General features: G+C 36.2%; 1 protein-coding gene across 3 annotated transcripts in view; it reads right to left on the bottom strand.

The window, feature by feature from the left end:
• The window catches only part of LOC131144084 (uncharacterized), a 31,696-nt gene extending 15,318 nt beyond the window's left edge, over positions 1 to 16,378 (bottom strand). Inside the window, exons 1-2 of one of the 3 annotated variants that reach the window (XM_058092465.1) lie at positions 14,543 to 16,378; positions 9,566 to 11,164 (exon numbers count right to left, since the gene is read on the bottom strand). In XM_058092465.1, coding sequence (XP_057948448.1) covers positions 14,544 to 16,019 — 1,476 coding nt within the window. In that variant the 5' untranslated portion in view covers positions 16,020 to 16,378 and the 3' untranslated portion in view covers positions 9,566 to 11,164; position 14,543. Of the gene's footprint in view, positions 1 to 9,565; positions 11,165 to 12,602; positions 12,977 to 14,542 lie in introns of those variants that run through there. The other 2 variants (XM_058092464.1, XM_058092468.1) reach the window with 2 other exon arrangements.
• Positions 16,379 to 16,572: the final 194 nt, after the last annotated feature.

Genomic DNA, 16,572 nt, shown 5'->3' with positions numbered 1-16,572 from the left:
AAATAATGTGACGAAGATGTTCCAACAAGAGAAAAATCTGAATCACTTCCATCATCATTGGCTATATTGGCATTAGAATGTGCTTTTCCCTTATTCTTCTGCTGTAATTTAGGGCAATCTTTCTTCCCATGCCCTCTCTCACGACAATAGGCGCATTCATCTTTAGCAGGTCTCCCATGAGATTTACTCCTCCCATGAGATTTACTCTTCCTTCCAGGCATACGACTCGGAGAACGTCCCTTTATTGTTAGTGCTTCTGCTGTTTCCTTATGGACCCTCTGATCCTTCTTTCTGCATTCAGTACTAATCAATGCAAACAGCATCATAAGTAACTTTATCTTTCCCATACAATAAAGTGGTGGTCAAATGTTCATACTCATTAGGGAGAGAATTCAGTAACAATATGACTTTATCCTCATCTTTCACCTTTTCATCCAAAGTTAACAAATCGGCCAAAATTTTATTGAAAGCATTTATGTGGTTATTAATCGAAATACTTGGTTGATACTGGAAGCGAAACAATTTCTTTTTCAAATAGAGCCGATTTTCCAGACTCTTGGTCATAAATGTATCTTCCAATGTCTTCCACAATTTCTTTGCAGATGTCTCCCTCATAACACAATATTTCTGATTTTTGGCGAGACACAGACGAATCGTACCACATGCCTGACGATTGATCTTTTCCCAATCTCTGTCACCCATATCTACCGGTTTATCATCCAAAGCAATATCTAGTTCTTGTTGATACAAGATGTCCATCACCTCACATTGCCACATACCAAAATTATTGGTACCATAAAATTTCTCCACCTCAAACCGAGCATTAGCTATCGTTTTCGATGATGATGTTGAAGCCGAAGGGGTTGGAGTTCGTGTGGATAGAGTTTCTTCTACTGCTGCACTAGTTTCTGCCATCTTCTATATATTCAATAGCAACCAACAATGCAAAAGGCCTAGGGTGAATAGTACGTACCAATAGTGTCTACTTGTTTTATCCTATGAAATTCCACTTTAACCAGGCTGACCTCCAGGGAGCGACTGAGCCGCAATGGTCTCTGAGCACTCGCTTAGATAAGGTCTTTCTTAGGCATCAAACGTGGAATTAAGGATCCTAACAGAGGAACACCTCCGCATCAACACTATTCAACCTAGCTCTGATACCAATTGTTGTGCCGGGCACCCCACTTGTGCCAAACACCAATACTACAATTATTGCTATTGAATATATAAGAAATTAAAGCAATGCAGAAACTAATAATAAAGCAATAAAAAGAACAAGACAAGAAATTTACGAGGTTCGGTATAGAATTACCTACGTCCTCGGGCGCCGATGATCAATCCACTATTTCTTGACAAAGTACAACTTTGAGGTGTGTTTTACAAATGAAGAGTTGAGCTCTTTATATGGTTTCAACCTCAAGTCTAAAAAACACTTCTCTCCAATGTGGGACAAATAATATAAAAAATTCAAAACAACCTTTTATACTAATGTGGAAGTATTCTACCAATGTGGGACAAAAAACAACACCATGATTATATATAAAATTAGTGATCTGTCTCCCTTGCAAGATCACTGTGCTTATTGCCTCTCTTTTTCCGATCTCTTAAAAAATGAGATCAATACAATGGGCAGCGCAAGGACTCCAATATAAGTTGAATTTTTTCAGTAATTTTAGACCCGCTTCCTTGTAGGCACTGCCATTATCGGTCGCCACTTGGACAACATGTTGCTTTGTTACCTCTTGCACAACATGTTTTAATAGGGAATATATGTATTCATGGTTTTTTTATTTTGTCAGAAGCATTTATTAACTTTAGAAAAATTGTGCTTCCTTTCGAGTAAACCATGAAATTTATGATAGATAATTTTGTAGTGCCTGTCCATCCATCACACATTACAGTGCAGCCATACATGGCTCACTTTTTCTTCATTTCTTCTACGTAGCCTTCCATTTCTTTTACCTCTAAATCAAGGTATTTTGTTTTAATTTCATAGGGTGTCGGTGGATTGACTCCCGTTCTAGCTAATTGGCAACCCCATACCATGTTTTTAAAATGAGGTGATTTTGCCTTCTCAGGTGGAACATTATCATATATAAAAAACTTTGAAATCAACCTATTCATTGCTTCTTTTATTTTACCTCCTTTGAATAATTTTTTCAAGTTTTTTTCTTTTTTGCTGCGTCTAACTTGTAATATTGAGAAGACTTTGAAATATATGACTCTGTTTCTAACTCTCTCATACTATGAGATCGCCTCATCGGAGGTCGCCCTGCACTACTACCAGCCCCTGAACTACCTCCTTGTTGGCTACCTGCAAACCTACGAGATTGCCCTCTTTCCTATTCCGTCTGTTTTGAAGCATGACGATATGCAGACCTTTCATAGGGAGAAATGTCAGGCGGGTATGCAATATACAACAAGTGTTGTGATCCAGTTTTTCTATTCCTTGAGAACAAGTCACTGGGATGCAATAATTCGCATTTTGAGATTCTCAAAGGTGCACTAAGGAGAGATCTTTTATATTAGGATCGGGGTTACACTCATTTTCAGGGATATATAGATGCATATTAGGCCGGGTCACCTTCTTGCCAAAAATCCACAACCGGGTCTGTATTTTTGTCGGTGGTAATTTGGTGTCTTGGAAAAGTAAGAAACAAACTGTGGTGGTCAAGTTGAGTAGCTAAGTTAGAATACAGGGCTATAGCGCACACTACATGTGAACTTATTTGCCTGAAGAACATGTTGAAAGAACTAGGTTTTTCACATTCTCAGCCTATGGAGTTTATGTGAGATAATCGAGTTGCTATTCATATTGCTTCCAACCCTGTCTTTCATGAGCAGAAAAAACACATTGAAGTTGATTGCCATTTTATTCAAGAGAAACTTGTATAGAAGCTTATTACAACCTCTCACGTGCAGTCTAAGTTTCAGCTTGCTGATTTGTTTACTAAAGCCTTGGGAGGTGCTTCATGCTCATGTGAAATTCATTTGTAACAAGCTAGAACATATGATATATTTGCTTAAGCTTGACAGGGAGTGTTAATGGTTATTTAGTTATTTAGCATTATTATTAATTGTTAGAGTTTGGTTTGTAATAAGTGTAAGTTAGTAAGGGTATTATGGTCATTCCTATTGTACTTGATATATATTATAAATAAAGGGAGAGACCTATCATTGAGTTAAGGTCTTCCATTTTACCCATTTATTCAATGGCCACCTCTCTTTACACTTTCTTTCTAGCTCTAGCTAGTTCATATATGTTTCTTTCCACATCTTTGTATCTAGTTTAGCATATAAATTATCATAAGCTCTATGAAACCCCGCCTAGTGGGACTTAAAGGCTTGGTTTGTTGTTGTCTTTGTTTAGCTTTACTAATGACCTTTTTTTGCTTTTTTTCTTGCCTATTTACACTTTTCAAAATTTTCTATATTTCTAAACTTCTGCCATGCTTTATACCATTTTTTTTTTTTTTTGTCTTTACTTCTTTTTGAACATCTCCAAGGCCCTCTAAGAGGAAGAAAAAAGTTGCATAAGGAGTTGAATAATTTAGCTAGTCTATCACTTATGGGTAAGGTAAGGGTATTGGTAAAGGGTGGTGAACTAGTTAAATTATGAAGATAATTAGTTGGAATGTGGGAGGTCCAGGAGATGTGAGGAAAATAGGGCTTATTAAGGAAGTTTTGAATAGAAATGCTCTTGATATTGTTTTTATTCAAGAAATAAACTTGAATAGGTGGTTTGGGGGGGATGGTTTGGATTATTTGGGAGGGGAGGTTTAAGGAGTGGGATTTTCTTCCTTCCTAAAGGTCATTGCGGGGATTTTGATTATTTGGGACACTTGCTCCATTTATAAGATAGATAGCTTAGTTGTTTCTTTTCCTTGTCAGCTTTGTTTGATATTAGAGATGGTTTCATCTATGTATAGACCTTCTAAGCTAGTGGTTAGTTTGGGGGAGGGGGACTTTAATGTGGTTAGGTTCCCTCGAGAAAATAAAAGGGGAGGGAGTTTTACTTCTACCATAAGTCATTTTGATAGGTTTGTTAGGGAGTTTGGGATAAGGGACTTTCAAATGGTTTATGCCTTATTTTCTTGGTCTATGGGTGTGGAGAGGGTTGTTGCTACTCGTTTGGAAATGTTCTTATTTTGTGGTGAGGGGAAGATGAATTTTGTAACTTTCTCAATTTGTATAATCATTTTCCTATTAAATTAGAGTCTATAAAGGTTAGGTGTGGCCTTATGCCTTTTAGGTTAGAAAGTATGTGGTTGGATCATTAGTCTTTTTCTATCATTGGTGAGGGATTTCAAAATGAGGGGGTTCATAAGGCTGGGAGGGTTTTAGGCTTATGAGAAAACTTAAAAAGTGCCTTAGGTTGTCTTGAAGAGTTGGAATGTGGAGGTTTTTGAAGACAACAAAACTAAGAAAATAGCATTTTGTAGGAATTGCGAAAATTGGAGAGGAAAGAGGAGGAAGGGATGCTTTTTGGTGGATGAGGAGGTTAAGAGGATGGGTTTAATTAATGAGTTAGAGGAGGTTATTTTTAGGAAGTGAAGAGTTGGAGACAAAAACTAAGTTCAAGTGGGTTAGGAAGAGTGATTGTAATTCTAAATTCTTTCATAGCTTGGCTAATGGTAAGAAGAGGAGTGTTATTAGGGAGTTGGAGGTGAGGAAGGGAGAGGTTATTGCTGATCTTAATATGGTAGCTAGCGAGTTAACCTTCTTTTTTTTTTTTTTTCAAATAATTTTTTTGAGGATAGAGGAAGGCCAATGATTAAGGACTTGGGGTGGAATCTCGTTTCTTTGGATCCACAATATTGGTTGGAGAGACCTTATGAGGAAAGTGAGGTTGGGGAGTTTGTGTTTGAGATGGATACGGATAAAGCGCTGGGTCCAGATGGGTTAATGTGGCTTTTTTCCTGGGTTATTGTGATGTGATCAGAGTGGATTTAATGAAGATTGTTAAGGATTTTTTCTTTAATTGTGTTTTGAGCAAGAGTTTTAGTTCTAATTGCATTACTTTGGTGCCTAAGGAAAGTAAACCTATGCATGTTGCTAATTTTTGACCTATTAGTCTAGTTAGTAGTGTTTATAAGATTATTGATAAGGTGCTCAAGAATAGAAAAGTCCTTTTTTAAGAGAGTACTTATCTGAAAAGCATGGTTGGTCTTGTAGTCATCCTATAGAACTTTCTTTTTAATTTTAATGGTATTCTATGATCACGCAATACACCGACACACTTCTCCATTATACATTTATACCTAACCTGCTTTAACTCTATGTACTACATTCTCTTTAATTTCTCCTTTCATTTGCTTAATAGATTAAAATATCAAAATCAATTGATTTATTGATTATCTAGTTTAGTCTTGTCTTCGATATTCCTCCTTACATGGTTGAAATTACATTTCATATATTTTGTTTTATTTGTACTAATCTTAAAATCACTAGATTCTAAAGTTGTTCTTCAAAGTTCCAACTTAGATTCAACCCGACTCTTACTTTCATCAATCAAAATAATATCATTTGCAGACAACATATACCATGGAATCTCGTTCTAGATATTCCTAGTAAGTTCATCAATCACCAAAACAAATAGATAGGGGCTTAGAGTAGAACCTTGATATAACCTATTGAACAACAACAACAAAACCAAGCCTTAAGTCCCAGTAGGTGGGGTCGGCCATATGAATTCTTTTCTGCCAATTTATGCGATTACGGACAATTTCTTTGACATATTTAGGGCTATTAAATCCTTACTCATTATCTCCTTCCAAGTTATTTTAGGTCTACCCCCTACCTCTTCTACTGCCCCCCACAGTAACTAACTTTTTCTTTCTCACTGGTGCACTATACGACCTACGTTGCAAGTGTCTATACCATCTGAGTCGTCCTTCCCTTATCTTATCTTCTATAGGAGTTATACCTAACTTATTGCGAATATGTTCATTCCTTAATTTATCTTTCAATGTTATACCAATCATCCATATAAGCATTCTCATCTCGGCAACTTTTACTTTTTCGATATTCTGTTTCTTCGTCGCCCAACATTCTAATCCATATAGCATAACTGGTCTTATAGCCATCCTATAAAACTTTCCTTTTAATTTTAAGGATATTCTACGATCACAAATCACACTTGAAGCATTTCTCCATTTTACCAAACCTACTTTAACTCTATGCATTACATCATCTTCAATTTCTCCTTTAGCTTGCATAATAGATCCAAGGTATCCAAATCTACAAGTGCTATTTATTTCTTCATCATCAAGTTTAACTTTGCCTTCAATATTCCACCTACCATTACTGAAATTACATTTCATATATTTTGTCTTATTTCTACTTATCCTAAAGCCTCTAGATTCCAAAGCTTCTCTCCATAATTCTAACTTAGCCTCTACTCCACTCCTAGTTTTATCAATTAATACAAGATCATCTACAAACAACATACACCAAGGAACCTCAATTTGAATATTCTTAGTTAGTTGGTCCATCACTAAAGCAAAAAGATAAATGCTCAAAGTAGATCCTTGATGTACACTTAAGGTGATTGGAAATTCTCTACTTTTTCCATCTATAGTCCTCACACTAGTCATTACCCCATCGTACATATCCTAAATGATATCAGTATACCTACTACATACACATTTTTTTTTCCCTTAAAACCACCATAGAACTTCTCTAGGTATCCTATCATATGCTTTCTCTAGGTCAATAAATACCATATGCAAGCCCCTCTTCTTTTCCCTAAACTTTTCCATTAATCTTCTTAAAAGATATATTGATTTTGTGGTAGATCTTCCGGGCATAAAACCAAATTGATTTTCTGAGACTTTCGTTTCTAACCTTAATCTTTGTTCAACTACCCTTTCCGATAATTTCATCCTATGACTCATAAGTTTAATTCCATGATAGTTATTACAATTTTGAATATCTCCTTTATTTTTTTATATAGGTATTAATGTGCTTTTCCTCCTACAGTCATGACACTAGTGGTTACTCTATTATACATGTCCTTAATTACTTTAGTATATCTGCTGCATACTCCCTTCCTTTCAAAAACCCACGATAAAACTTCTCTAGGTACTCTATCATTAACTTTTTCTAAGTCGATGAAGACCATATGCAAATTGCTTTTCTTTTCTCTAAACTTTTCCATTAATCTTCTTAGTAGGTAAATGGCTTCTGTGGTTGATCTCCTGGGCATAAAACTAAATTGATTCTCTAAGACTTTCGTTTCTATTCTTTTTCTTTGCTCAATAGTCCTTTTTCACAATTTCATGGTTGTCTCATAAGTTTAATACCGTCACAATTATTGCAATTTTGAATATTACCTTTGTTTTTGTAAATAGGTATTAATGTGCTTTTCCTCCATTCCTCCGACATTTTCTTGGTTTTTATAATATTTTTGAATAGATTAGTTAACCATATCTTTCCTTTATCCCCTAGTCATTTCCAAACTTCAATTGGGGTGTTATCCTATAGATTTCTTTCTTCTCATTTTTTTAAATTCATCTTAACTTCAGTGACTCTAGTTTTGTGAATGAGCCTAAGATTTTTTGTCTTCTCCTCATTTGTCACTTCTAGGTTTAAGCTTTCAATTTCGTTTTCATTAAACAACTTATTAAACTATTGTTGCCACTTCTCTTTTATGTCTTCTTCTTCTACCAATACCTTATCATTCTGATCCTTTATACATTTTACATGCCCTAAATATTTGCACTTTCTTTCTCTAACACTAGCTAATTTATATATGTCTCTTTTCCTTTCTTTTGTATCTAGTTTAGCATATAAATTATTACAACTGACAAGTAATTATTTGGGAGGTGCTAGAACTTTGGAGTTGGCTTCTTTAGTGGAGTGCACTATCCTTGACTTGCCTTTGATGTACGTAGGGGTTCCATTGGATGGTAATCCTAGGTCCATGGGCTTTTGGGCTCCCGTGGTAAAGAGCTAAGTGTCTAGATAAATGGAAGGGCTTTTTTTTTTATTTAAAATTTTTAATTTTTTATCTTTACGTGGTAGGGTAACTTTTATACAGTCTTGTCTTTCTAGTATTCCTCTTTATTTTTGTGTCTATTTTTAAGGGTGGCTAGGACTATTGAGAGAATCATGAAACTTTTGTTTGGGGTGGGGGAGAAGAAAGATTATTTGGTTAGATGGGAGGTGGTATGCAGGTCAAAGAAAGAAGAGTTGTTTGGGTCTTGGGAAATTGTTGTCTAAAAATATTGCCTTGATGAGTAAATGGTTATGGAGGTTTCCTTTAGAGGAGAACTCACTTTGGCATAAAGTAATTACAAGTTTGGCATACAAGGATATGCATGTATACTAATCTAAGTTTTGGATCTTATTGTGAGAGTCCCTTGGAGATTACATCTCAGCTTTATCCACATTTTATTCCTAATACCAAATTTAAGGTGGGCAATGGGTTGTGAATTCATTTTTGGGAAGGCCCTTGGGTGGAGAATTAAGCTCTTTTCATGTTTTATTTAAGAAGGGGGGCGGCACCTCCATTTATTTATTGATATACCCTTACTTTTGGCGGAGGAATACCGTGGCTACAAGATAAGCATTGGGAGATTATAGATAAAAAACATTAAAGGCATCCCAAAAACAACACCAACAACCACCCAACACAGGACTACAAATCCAAACAAAGCTAAATAAGAAACAAATCTAAGCAGGCCTAACAAAAACAAAAATAATAAAATTAACTAAAATAAAAAAATCAATAACGAAAGGAAGTGAGACCCAACCTATCCATTCAAAAGATACCTTTCAGAAAACGTGGTAAAAGATGTTGTTCTTTGTAGATGACATTATTTTCCATTTCTCCTTCTCTAGCGAGAAAATCAGCTGCACTATTGCCTTACCTATATTGACGGATCACCATGAAGTTCACTCCTAGCTCCGCCACGAGGTCCTTCCAAAAATCCCAAAGATACCACAAGGTACATCTACCTTTCCGAAGCCAATCAACAACAATTCGTGAGTCACTTTCAATAATCACATTAAAATAATGAAGTCGTTTGCATAAACGAATTCCTTCCAGAATTGCTTTTAATTCCGCACTATTGTTCGTACTATTGCCAAAATAGCTTGAAAAAACCGCTTTCACCAAGCCATGATAGTCCCGAATAATTCCTCCACCTTCTGAAGTACCCACATTGCCCTTATAGTTACCATCACAATTAAGTTTTATCCACCCTGCGGGGGTTTAACCCACGAAATAATTGGGCCTATTTCTTCCTTTTTGCTTTCTTATGGGGAAGAATTTCTTTGTGGAATTTTCATTTGCATAGATCTTTGAATGATAGAGAGGTGGAAGAGCTTGTTTCTTCTGTTGAATTTGTTGGAGGGTTACCATCCTTGCAATATGGAGGATAGTGAGAAAGTGGGCACTAGAGTCTTCAAGAGAATTTTCTTGCTATTCTTTCTTTGAGTTCTTGACCTGACAGAATGTCTTTTTCTTTCATTCATATAATATGGTAGGCCAAGTTTCCTCTAAAATTAAGTCTTATATTTGGTTGGTTGTTCTTAATAGAGTTAAAGTCAACATTCTATCGCCGATTAGGAGGCCTTCTAAGTTATTATCCCTGGATGTGTTTATTCTTTGCATTGATAGTTCTGAATCTGCCTCTCATTTGTTTATGCATTGTTCTTTCTCTTGGAGGAATTGGAGCAAATTATTTGGTTGTATTGGTGAAAGTTGGGTTTGTCCGGAGCCTGTGGAGGATATGTTGGCTATTTCGTTTTTGGGTTTTGAAAGAAGCAAAGACAAGGCTGCTTTATGGATATGTTGTTGGTTTGCGGTGTTCTGGGGTATTTGGATGGAAAGGAACAATCACATTTTAAGGAGAAGAAGACTTCTTTGGTTTTGGTTTGGGATGAGATTCAGTTTTTGGGGATTGTTATTGTTGAATGTTGGTGGTTTGAGGGGATTGTGTTTTGAAGATATTCATTGTGATTGGTTTGTTGTTTTTTATTAATTGTTTTGTTTTTCTACTTTAAATTTTCTGTTTTATTTTTACTTTTTATTTTTTTGGAGCTGTACTGTGCATTCTTTCTCTATTAATAAACTCCTCTTTTTCGATAAAAAAAGAAGAAAAATCAGATATTAATCATCAGTTAATTAAATTTTCTATATATATATATATATATGTATATATTTTCTTTCTCACTTTACTTAATAATCAAATATAAAAAAATTGACTCAATATTTTTTTTTTTCTTTTCCTGTTATTTTCTGGGTTCCAGCCGGCCTCCATTCACCATAGGAATTATAAATGGTTAGCAAAGACGTAGGTGGTCAAATTCTCCTGGAAAGCTTTGGTAAGCTAAGAGCTCCCAAAACCCTGCATCTTTTGTTGGGAAGCTGTTTAAAATTTATCTGTAGCTGGAGAAAATCTCCTTAGGAAGAGGGGTGTTTCTCATGGCCAAGAGCTTCACACACAAAACGGATGAAGAGAACTGCAACCATCTTTTGGTGCCACTACCTTGTTGCTGTCTAAATTTGTTGTTTTTTGTGGGAACAGTTTAAGATAATTAGTTGTTCTTTACAGCTTTGGTTCTGTTCTTCTGTGCTGCTGCAAAGTCAAGGTAACAGAAACATTGAAAACCGTGTGGTGTTCAGCACCTTTTCGTGTTGCCAGGTGCTCTTGAAGAGAGAGATATATGTAAGCTTTTGAAGGAAAGGAAATTACTGGAGGATATGTTTATTCACAGTTCACACTCTTCTTTTGGAATTCTGGGGATTGAACACCAGACATCAATACTTGGACATTTTTTATTTTTTGTTTTTTTAATAAATTTTTTTTTAGCTCCATAGCTTCTATATTTTCCCCTGCTCTGAGATTGCATCCCTTGGTGTTTTGTTTGATTGTTTGTTTGTTTTTTATTTTCTTCTCTTCCAAATTCACTATTTATGCTTGCATTGTTCTCAACCACTGGAGGCAATGGCTCAGCAAGCACCACAGTGGGATTAGAGTTATCTGTCAATGCTTCGGCCTTTCCATTCAAATGCCCAGAAATTTCGACTTTAGCATTTCCAACCATGACACAATCTCAAAATTCCAAAATCCTAGATCTTCTCCTTCAACATTTCCTCCAGTTCTCAACAGACAAATGTGAGTGCAAAGTTTCAGCCTTCCATTAGGACTCCAATCTGAAAACAGGAAGTAGAAGTCTACATTAAATCTGAAGAAATATTGAAACTGCGACGTAAAATTTGAACAAAATCAAAACATCAATAAACACCTAAAAAAACAACTGTGAGATTGATATCCCAATTGGTGGCTCAGGGAAATTGAAAAATCATACCAAAAAATAAAAAATCTAATTTAGCAACCAGTGATTACTCGCAAATGCACCTCTGCCTGGAGCACAGTGGTACAGGCAGCTGCCTCATTGAGCTCATGCAATCAAAATTCTTGAGTAGTGCTGCATAGGTATCCTCATTTATATTGAACAAACACATTTCTTTTCTATGATCTTGTTTTCTTCCAAAACAAATGGATTCCAATTGAACAAAGATTTGAACTGAAAATTATATTTCAGTTTGGAGAACGGATCAAAGACTAGAAGGAAAATGATAAAAATTATTGATGCACTAGGGAGTGCTCAGGATCATGCCCAAAGCTAAGAACTGAACACTTCATGAAAGTCACGACTTCGTACAGGCGCCCACACGGAACTCTTCCTTTGAGAAATGGAGTTTCTTCTCGAGTTAAAGAATATGGTTCCTGAAAGTTGAAGAATAGAGGGGCAAAGAAATATTGTAATTGTTTTGGGGGATGCAGTGATCAACACCTGCGTGGAACAATGCGATTGCTCCTCTTGTTGCAGGCCAGTTTGTAGCTGTGGTTTTTGCAGTTGGGTGGATTGCCTTTCAATCGAAAAGGGTAGATTATGTTGGGGATGTTCCCGCATGGCAGAGACTATCAGGTATCACTATGATTAGTACTGTTGGCTCTGCAAACGGCAGTTTGGAGCAGCTAAAAAAGGAGGGAGAAGATGACTGCATGACTTTTTGTTGGATGGAAACTGATTAAAGGCAGTCAAGGTAGGACCCCAGCTGCCAGGCACACAAATGTGATATTCCACGGAAACATTTCCAGTGGATGCTTGTTAGTCAAGGACGGAAAGAGGTGCACTGTGACATTTTGGTACATGAGTGACCTTCATGCACAGGAAAAAAGACTAGTGATTTCGGTTTGATTTTAGTCAATCATTCAGTGACTCTGTACATTTAACCTGAACTATGATAAAATATAATATAAAATTATTCTGAGTTTCTTCTGAAAATCCATACAAATTCAAATCAAGCCTCAAAATCTATGATCTCTATATTACCTTAGCAAACAAGTTATAATTTTTTTGTAATTATCTTGAAATCTAGAAATAAAAATGAAAATCTGTTTTGCATAACTAAAAAAAAGCTGTTTATTTTCTGCCTTTTTAATATGAATTTTGAAAAAATTAAGAAATATGCTGGAATTTTTATAATTCTTTGAAAACCTAAAAAATAAAAATGGAAAATGTTTTTCAAAATTGAATGAGTCCTGAAATACCTGTACATCAAAATAGGGAATGTGTCACAAAGCATTATTATTATTATTTTTTTAAACTAAAGGAGGGCGGCACCTCCGATTATTTATTGATATACCCTCACTTTTGGCGGAGGAATACCGTGATTACATGACAAGTATTGGTAGAAAATAGATAAAAAAGACATTATAGGCCTTCCAAAAACAACACTAACAACCAACCAAAACAGGACTATAAATCCAAACAAAGCTAAATAAGAAACAAAACTAAACAGGCCTAACAAAAACAAAAATAATAAAATAAACTAAAATCAGTCTCTTGTCTGGAGTGAGAGAGGATTAGGACATGCGTGAGACGGCAAAACACTGCTCTATTTGCTGCCTCTGCAATCTGTCCCAAATAGGAAACTGCACTCCACTGTGTAATATACCTATAAATTACATTACAAGTAATGGCTTAGACCTTGGATTCAGATCATAATCCTTAGTTTGAATGTTTAGGACTAAAGATAAGTATATTGAATAGTCCGTTGAACAATTCACTATATTGTCTAGAAAGCAGTTGAAGCAAACCGAACCATATGCCATAATGGATTCCTTGAGTTTGAGAAGAGATGATTGAAAATCATTATGCCTTGCATATTGAAGGTATAAACATATGAGACAATTAAACATTTTCTATCTAAAGGTTTATGTCCTACTTGAATTGCACTTACATGGGCTAGATCAAAGTGTCTTTTAAGATACCTAAGATCATTTTTTGAAAATACTTTTATTTTTTTATTCGAATCTGCAATTGAATGTGTTCCTTCTACAGTTTGATATTTACAGCATTTCCCCAAAAAAAAGGAAGATGAATATACATGTTACTAATATATGCATAAATAATAGTTGCCACTATTAAACTATTTAATGGGTATGTTGTCGTCGTGTGACCTGGAGGTCATGGGTTCAAGGCGTGGAAACAGCCTCTTGCAAAAATGCAAGGTAAGGCTGCGTACTATAGACCCATTGTGGTCCGCCCCTTCTTTGGAACCTGCATACATGGAAACTTTGTGCACCAGGCTGCCCTTTTAATATTTTTAGTCAATGGAAACTAAAAAAGCATTATGTGGTTAGGACACCCATAACAATAACATGCATTAGGTGCAGTCTTTTCAAATTCATACTTAAGCTACTAAACAATAAGAGGGGTTATAATAAAGGTTTCTTTGGATGTTTAAAGAAAAATATATATCATCATTTAATGGGTATTTTGTGCATAAAAATAGCACTTGTATTTAATATGTTGATTTCCATCAAGAAAAGTAATGGTGTTACTATTATCATACTTTCGAAATCACAGAGGGGTTAGTGATTATAATGAAACCACAATCCCCCCCCCCCCTTTCAAAAAAAAAAATTATGTTTAGAAAAATAAGAAGTGACTGCACCATTGAGAAGTTATAGGTAACATCAGTCGATAAGAACTTTTTAAAATGGTTCACTCACGCAATTAATTCTTGTTGATGCTGAATTAAGGAGTAGTGCTTTGTTTGAGTTGCAAGGCCTTGGACAAAAGAGAGGTAAAGAAAAAAGATGGTTTGAGGTGTTGAGAAAAATGGACTTAGTTAATAGGTCCATCTATGTAGCCAATTCCAGGAAGTTGAGTGGTTTTCTACCATTGTTCCTATAACACTATTGCAAAATTGGGGATCTATGAAAGCCAGTTTGTTATTTTGGAGCACTGTTAATTGGAGAGATGTGCATGTGGATATCAGTAATCATTGGTGAGGTTCATGCCAAAGCACTGTAATGCTGTTGTGGAACATCTGAGAATAATTGGCAACTTTGTTGTAGTAATGACTTTAAAAAGCATTTCTGGCTCTTTACTTTTCTAGTTGTATAGTGTATACTATGCAGTGGGCAATCACATGCTAAATTCACGATTGTATAGAGGTAAGCAGGTTTAAGTAAATACTGAAACATATCAACATACAACATTACTATATGTCTACCTTACAGATGAAATCCTGCCCATCTTCTGAAACTTGTGATTTCACTGCCTTCAGAAGCTGCCATTCCAATTCCTGTTCTTCCCTCTTGCCCAACACCTTTGTAATACAATCTCCATTCTTCTGCATTACCATCCATCTGGACCAGACTTGGGAATCCAACTCCTCTATTATCCCATCCATCTTCCGTTGAAGGCTTGAGGACAGGTTCTATTTGAGCTCTAATCCAATTCTTCAGCCCATCTGAGGATTTTGCCAATCCAATACTCCTATTTCCGTCTGCGGCGACACCTTCATATGCCATTAAATAATTCCCATCATTCTTGTTTCTTACAACGCATGCATTCATGACCCCAAGCTCGTCAAAAGAACCACTCAATCCTCCTCCTATTATCTTCCCCAATTTCACCCATCTAATCCCATCTCTTGATCTTGCAATTCCAATAGCAAACTGCTTATTTTCTACATCATATGAATGATAATACATCCTGAGATCATCGCTATTATGTATAACGACATGTGGTGCTGCAATAAACAGCGAATCCCAGTCCTTTCCTGACCCTACATCAAACAAAGCTCCAGAGTGATGATCCCCTTCGATTCTGGCCCAGTGCCTACCATCTTGACTGCATGCTAACCCTGGTAGAGACTTCAAAATTTTGCTATTTGCACCATTTTCATCTTTCTTGTCATCGCGGTGAATCCTTTCTGGGTTTTCTAAATGGAAATTTGGAACTTCTGAAAATTCTACTTCTTCAGAACTAAATCCAGTGTAATAAAGCCAGTAAACAGCACTATACATTGGACTAGACATGATGACCAACTCTGAAGGCCTGACACCCTCTGTGTCAAAGGCCCACCAATTATTTCGGCAGTTCATCACCAAACCTGCATCGCCGCATGAGCGAACGTGTTCTGCTCCTCTTGCCCAGTGAATTCCGTTGTTTGAAACTGCTAAACCAATTGAATCAGAGGCATTGCTTCTATCTGATCTTCCATGGTACCACATATACCACCTTTCTTCATCGTCACCAATATATCTTTTAACAACTGGTGATCCAATTTCTACACCATCCCATGAATTTTTGGGGCCCAAATCAAACAGTAAGCCTCTAGTGAATCCAGAAGCAAGTGTTTGATTTTGAGGGGGAGTTGCTGGCTGCTGGGCCGTTGAACTCGATCCGAGTTCGATTGCAGCATTCTTATTTGTTGCATTGTCGCTGTCAACACCTGGTTTTGTGGAGCAATGAGTGAGGAAGAGTACACCATTTCTAGAATTGGGTACCATGCATCTTTGGTGGTGGCATGGGAAGGTAGTGCTGAAAGATCCGCTGCCGGCATAGAGAGTAAGCTTTTCTGGTCTGGTGGAAGGCCACGCTTGTTGTATAACGTTTGTTGCATTAGCCATTCTTCCAGTGGTAGGAGATGCAAGGATATTACCACTTTTGATTCTTGTGGTTGCTCCTGCAGCTGCGTCCATTACAGGACTACTACTGCTACAAGAGTCGAAGATTATCAGTGTTGATGCTAGGATATGCGCTCTAGAGTAAATACCAATAAAATGGAGCCACACAAGTATGTCTTTTATGTGGAGTGGTGACCACCTGTCATTTTTAATTACATTACGCCCCCCTCTTCAAATTCAAATTTGTACTAAATGACGGACTTTGGTCCTTCACCTGATAGTCTGATTGTAAAATCATCTTCAAGTAAATATTCTGCAAAAGGTTTACTAGTGAAAAACTGAAACTTTAATCCGGAAGTCCTAACAAATTGTTATTAGAACTTTATGCTAATCGATAGTTTGAGAGAATCTGTACAGTGTAAGTAACCGAAAAAAAAAAAGCAAGAAATACTTTGAAATGTGTGAAGATAATGGGATGAAAAAGGAACCCTATCTACTCTTCTTCCCAATGATTTGGTGTCCACCATTTCAATTTGATATTACGTGCACTTTCTATCTGTCAAATGTTAAAAGGCATAATACTACAGCTATAGGTTAATTGAACGGATATGAAGTAGATATTACTGCT

The sequence above is a fragment of the Malania oleifera genome, chromosome 12 (assembly GCF_029873635.1).
Source record: "Malania oleifera isolate guangnan ecotype guangnan chromosome 12, ASM2987363v1, whole genome shotgun sequence".
NCBI classification, from domain to species: Eukaryota; Viridiplantae; Streptophyta; class Magnoliopsida; order Santalales; family Ximeniaceae; genus Malania; species Malania oleifera.
Note: the sequence above shows the minus strand (reverse complement) of the source record. Positions and strands in the feature narration are given on the sequence as shown.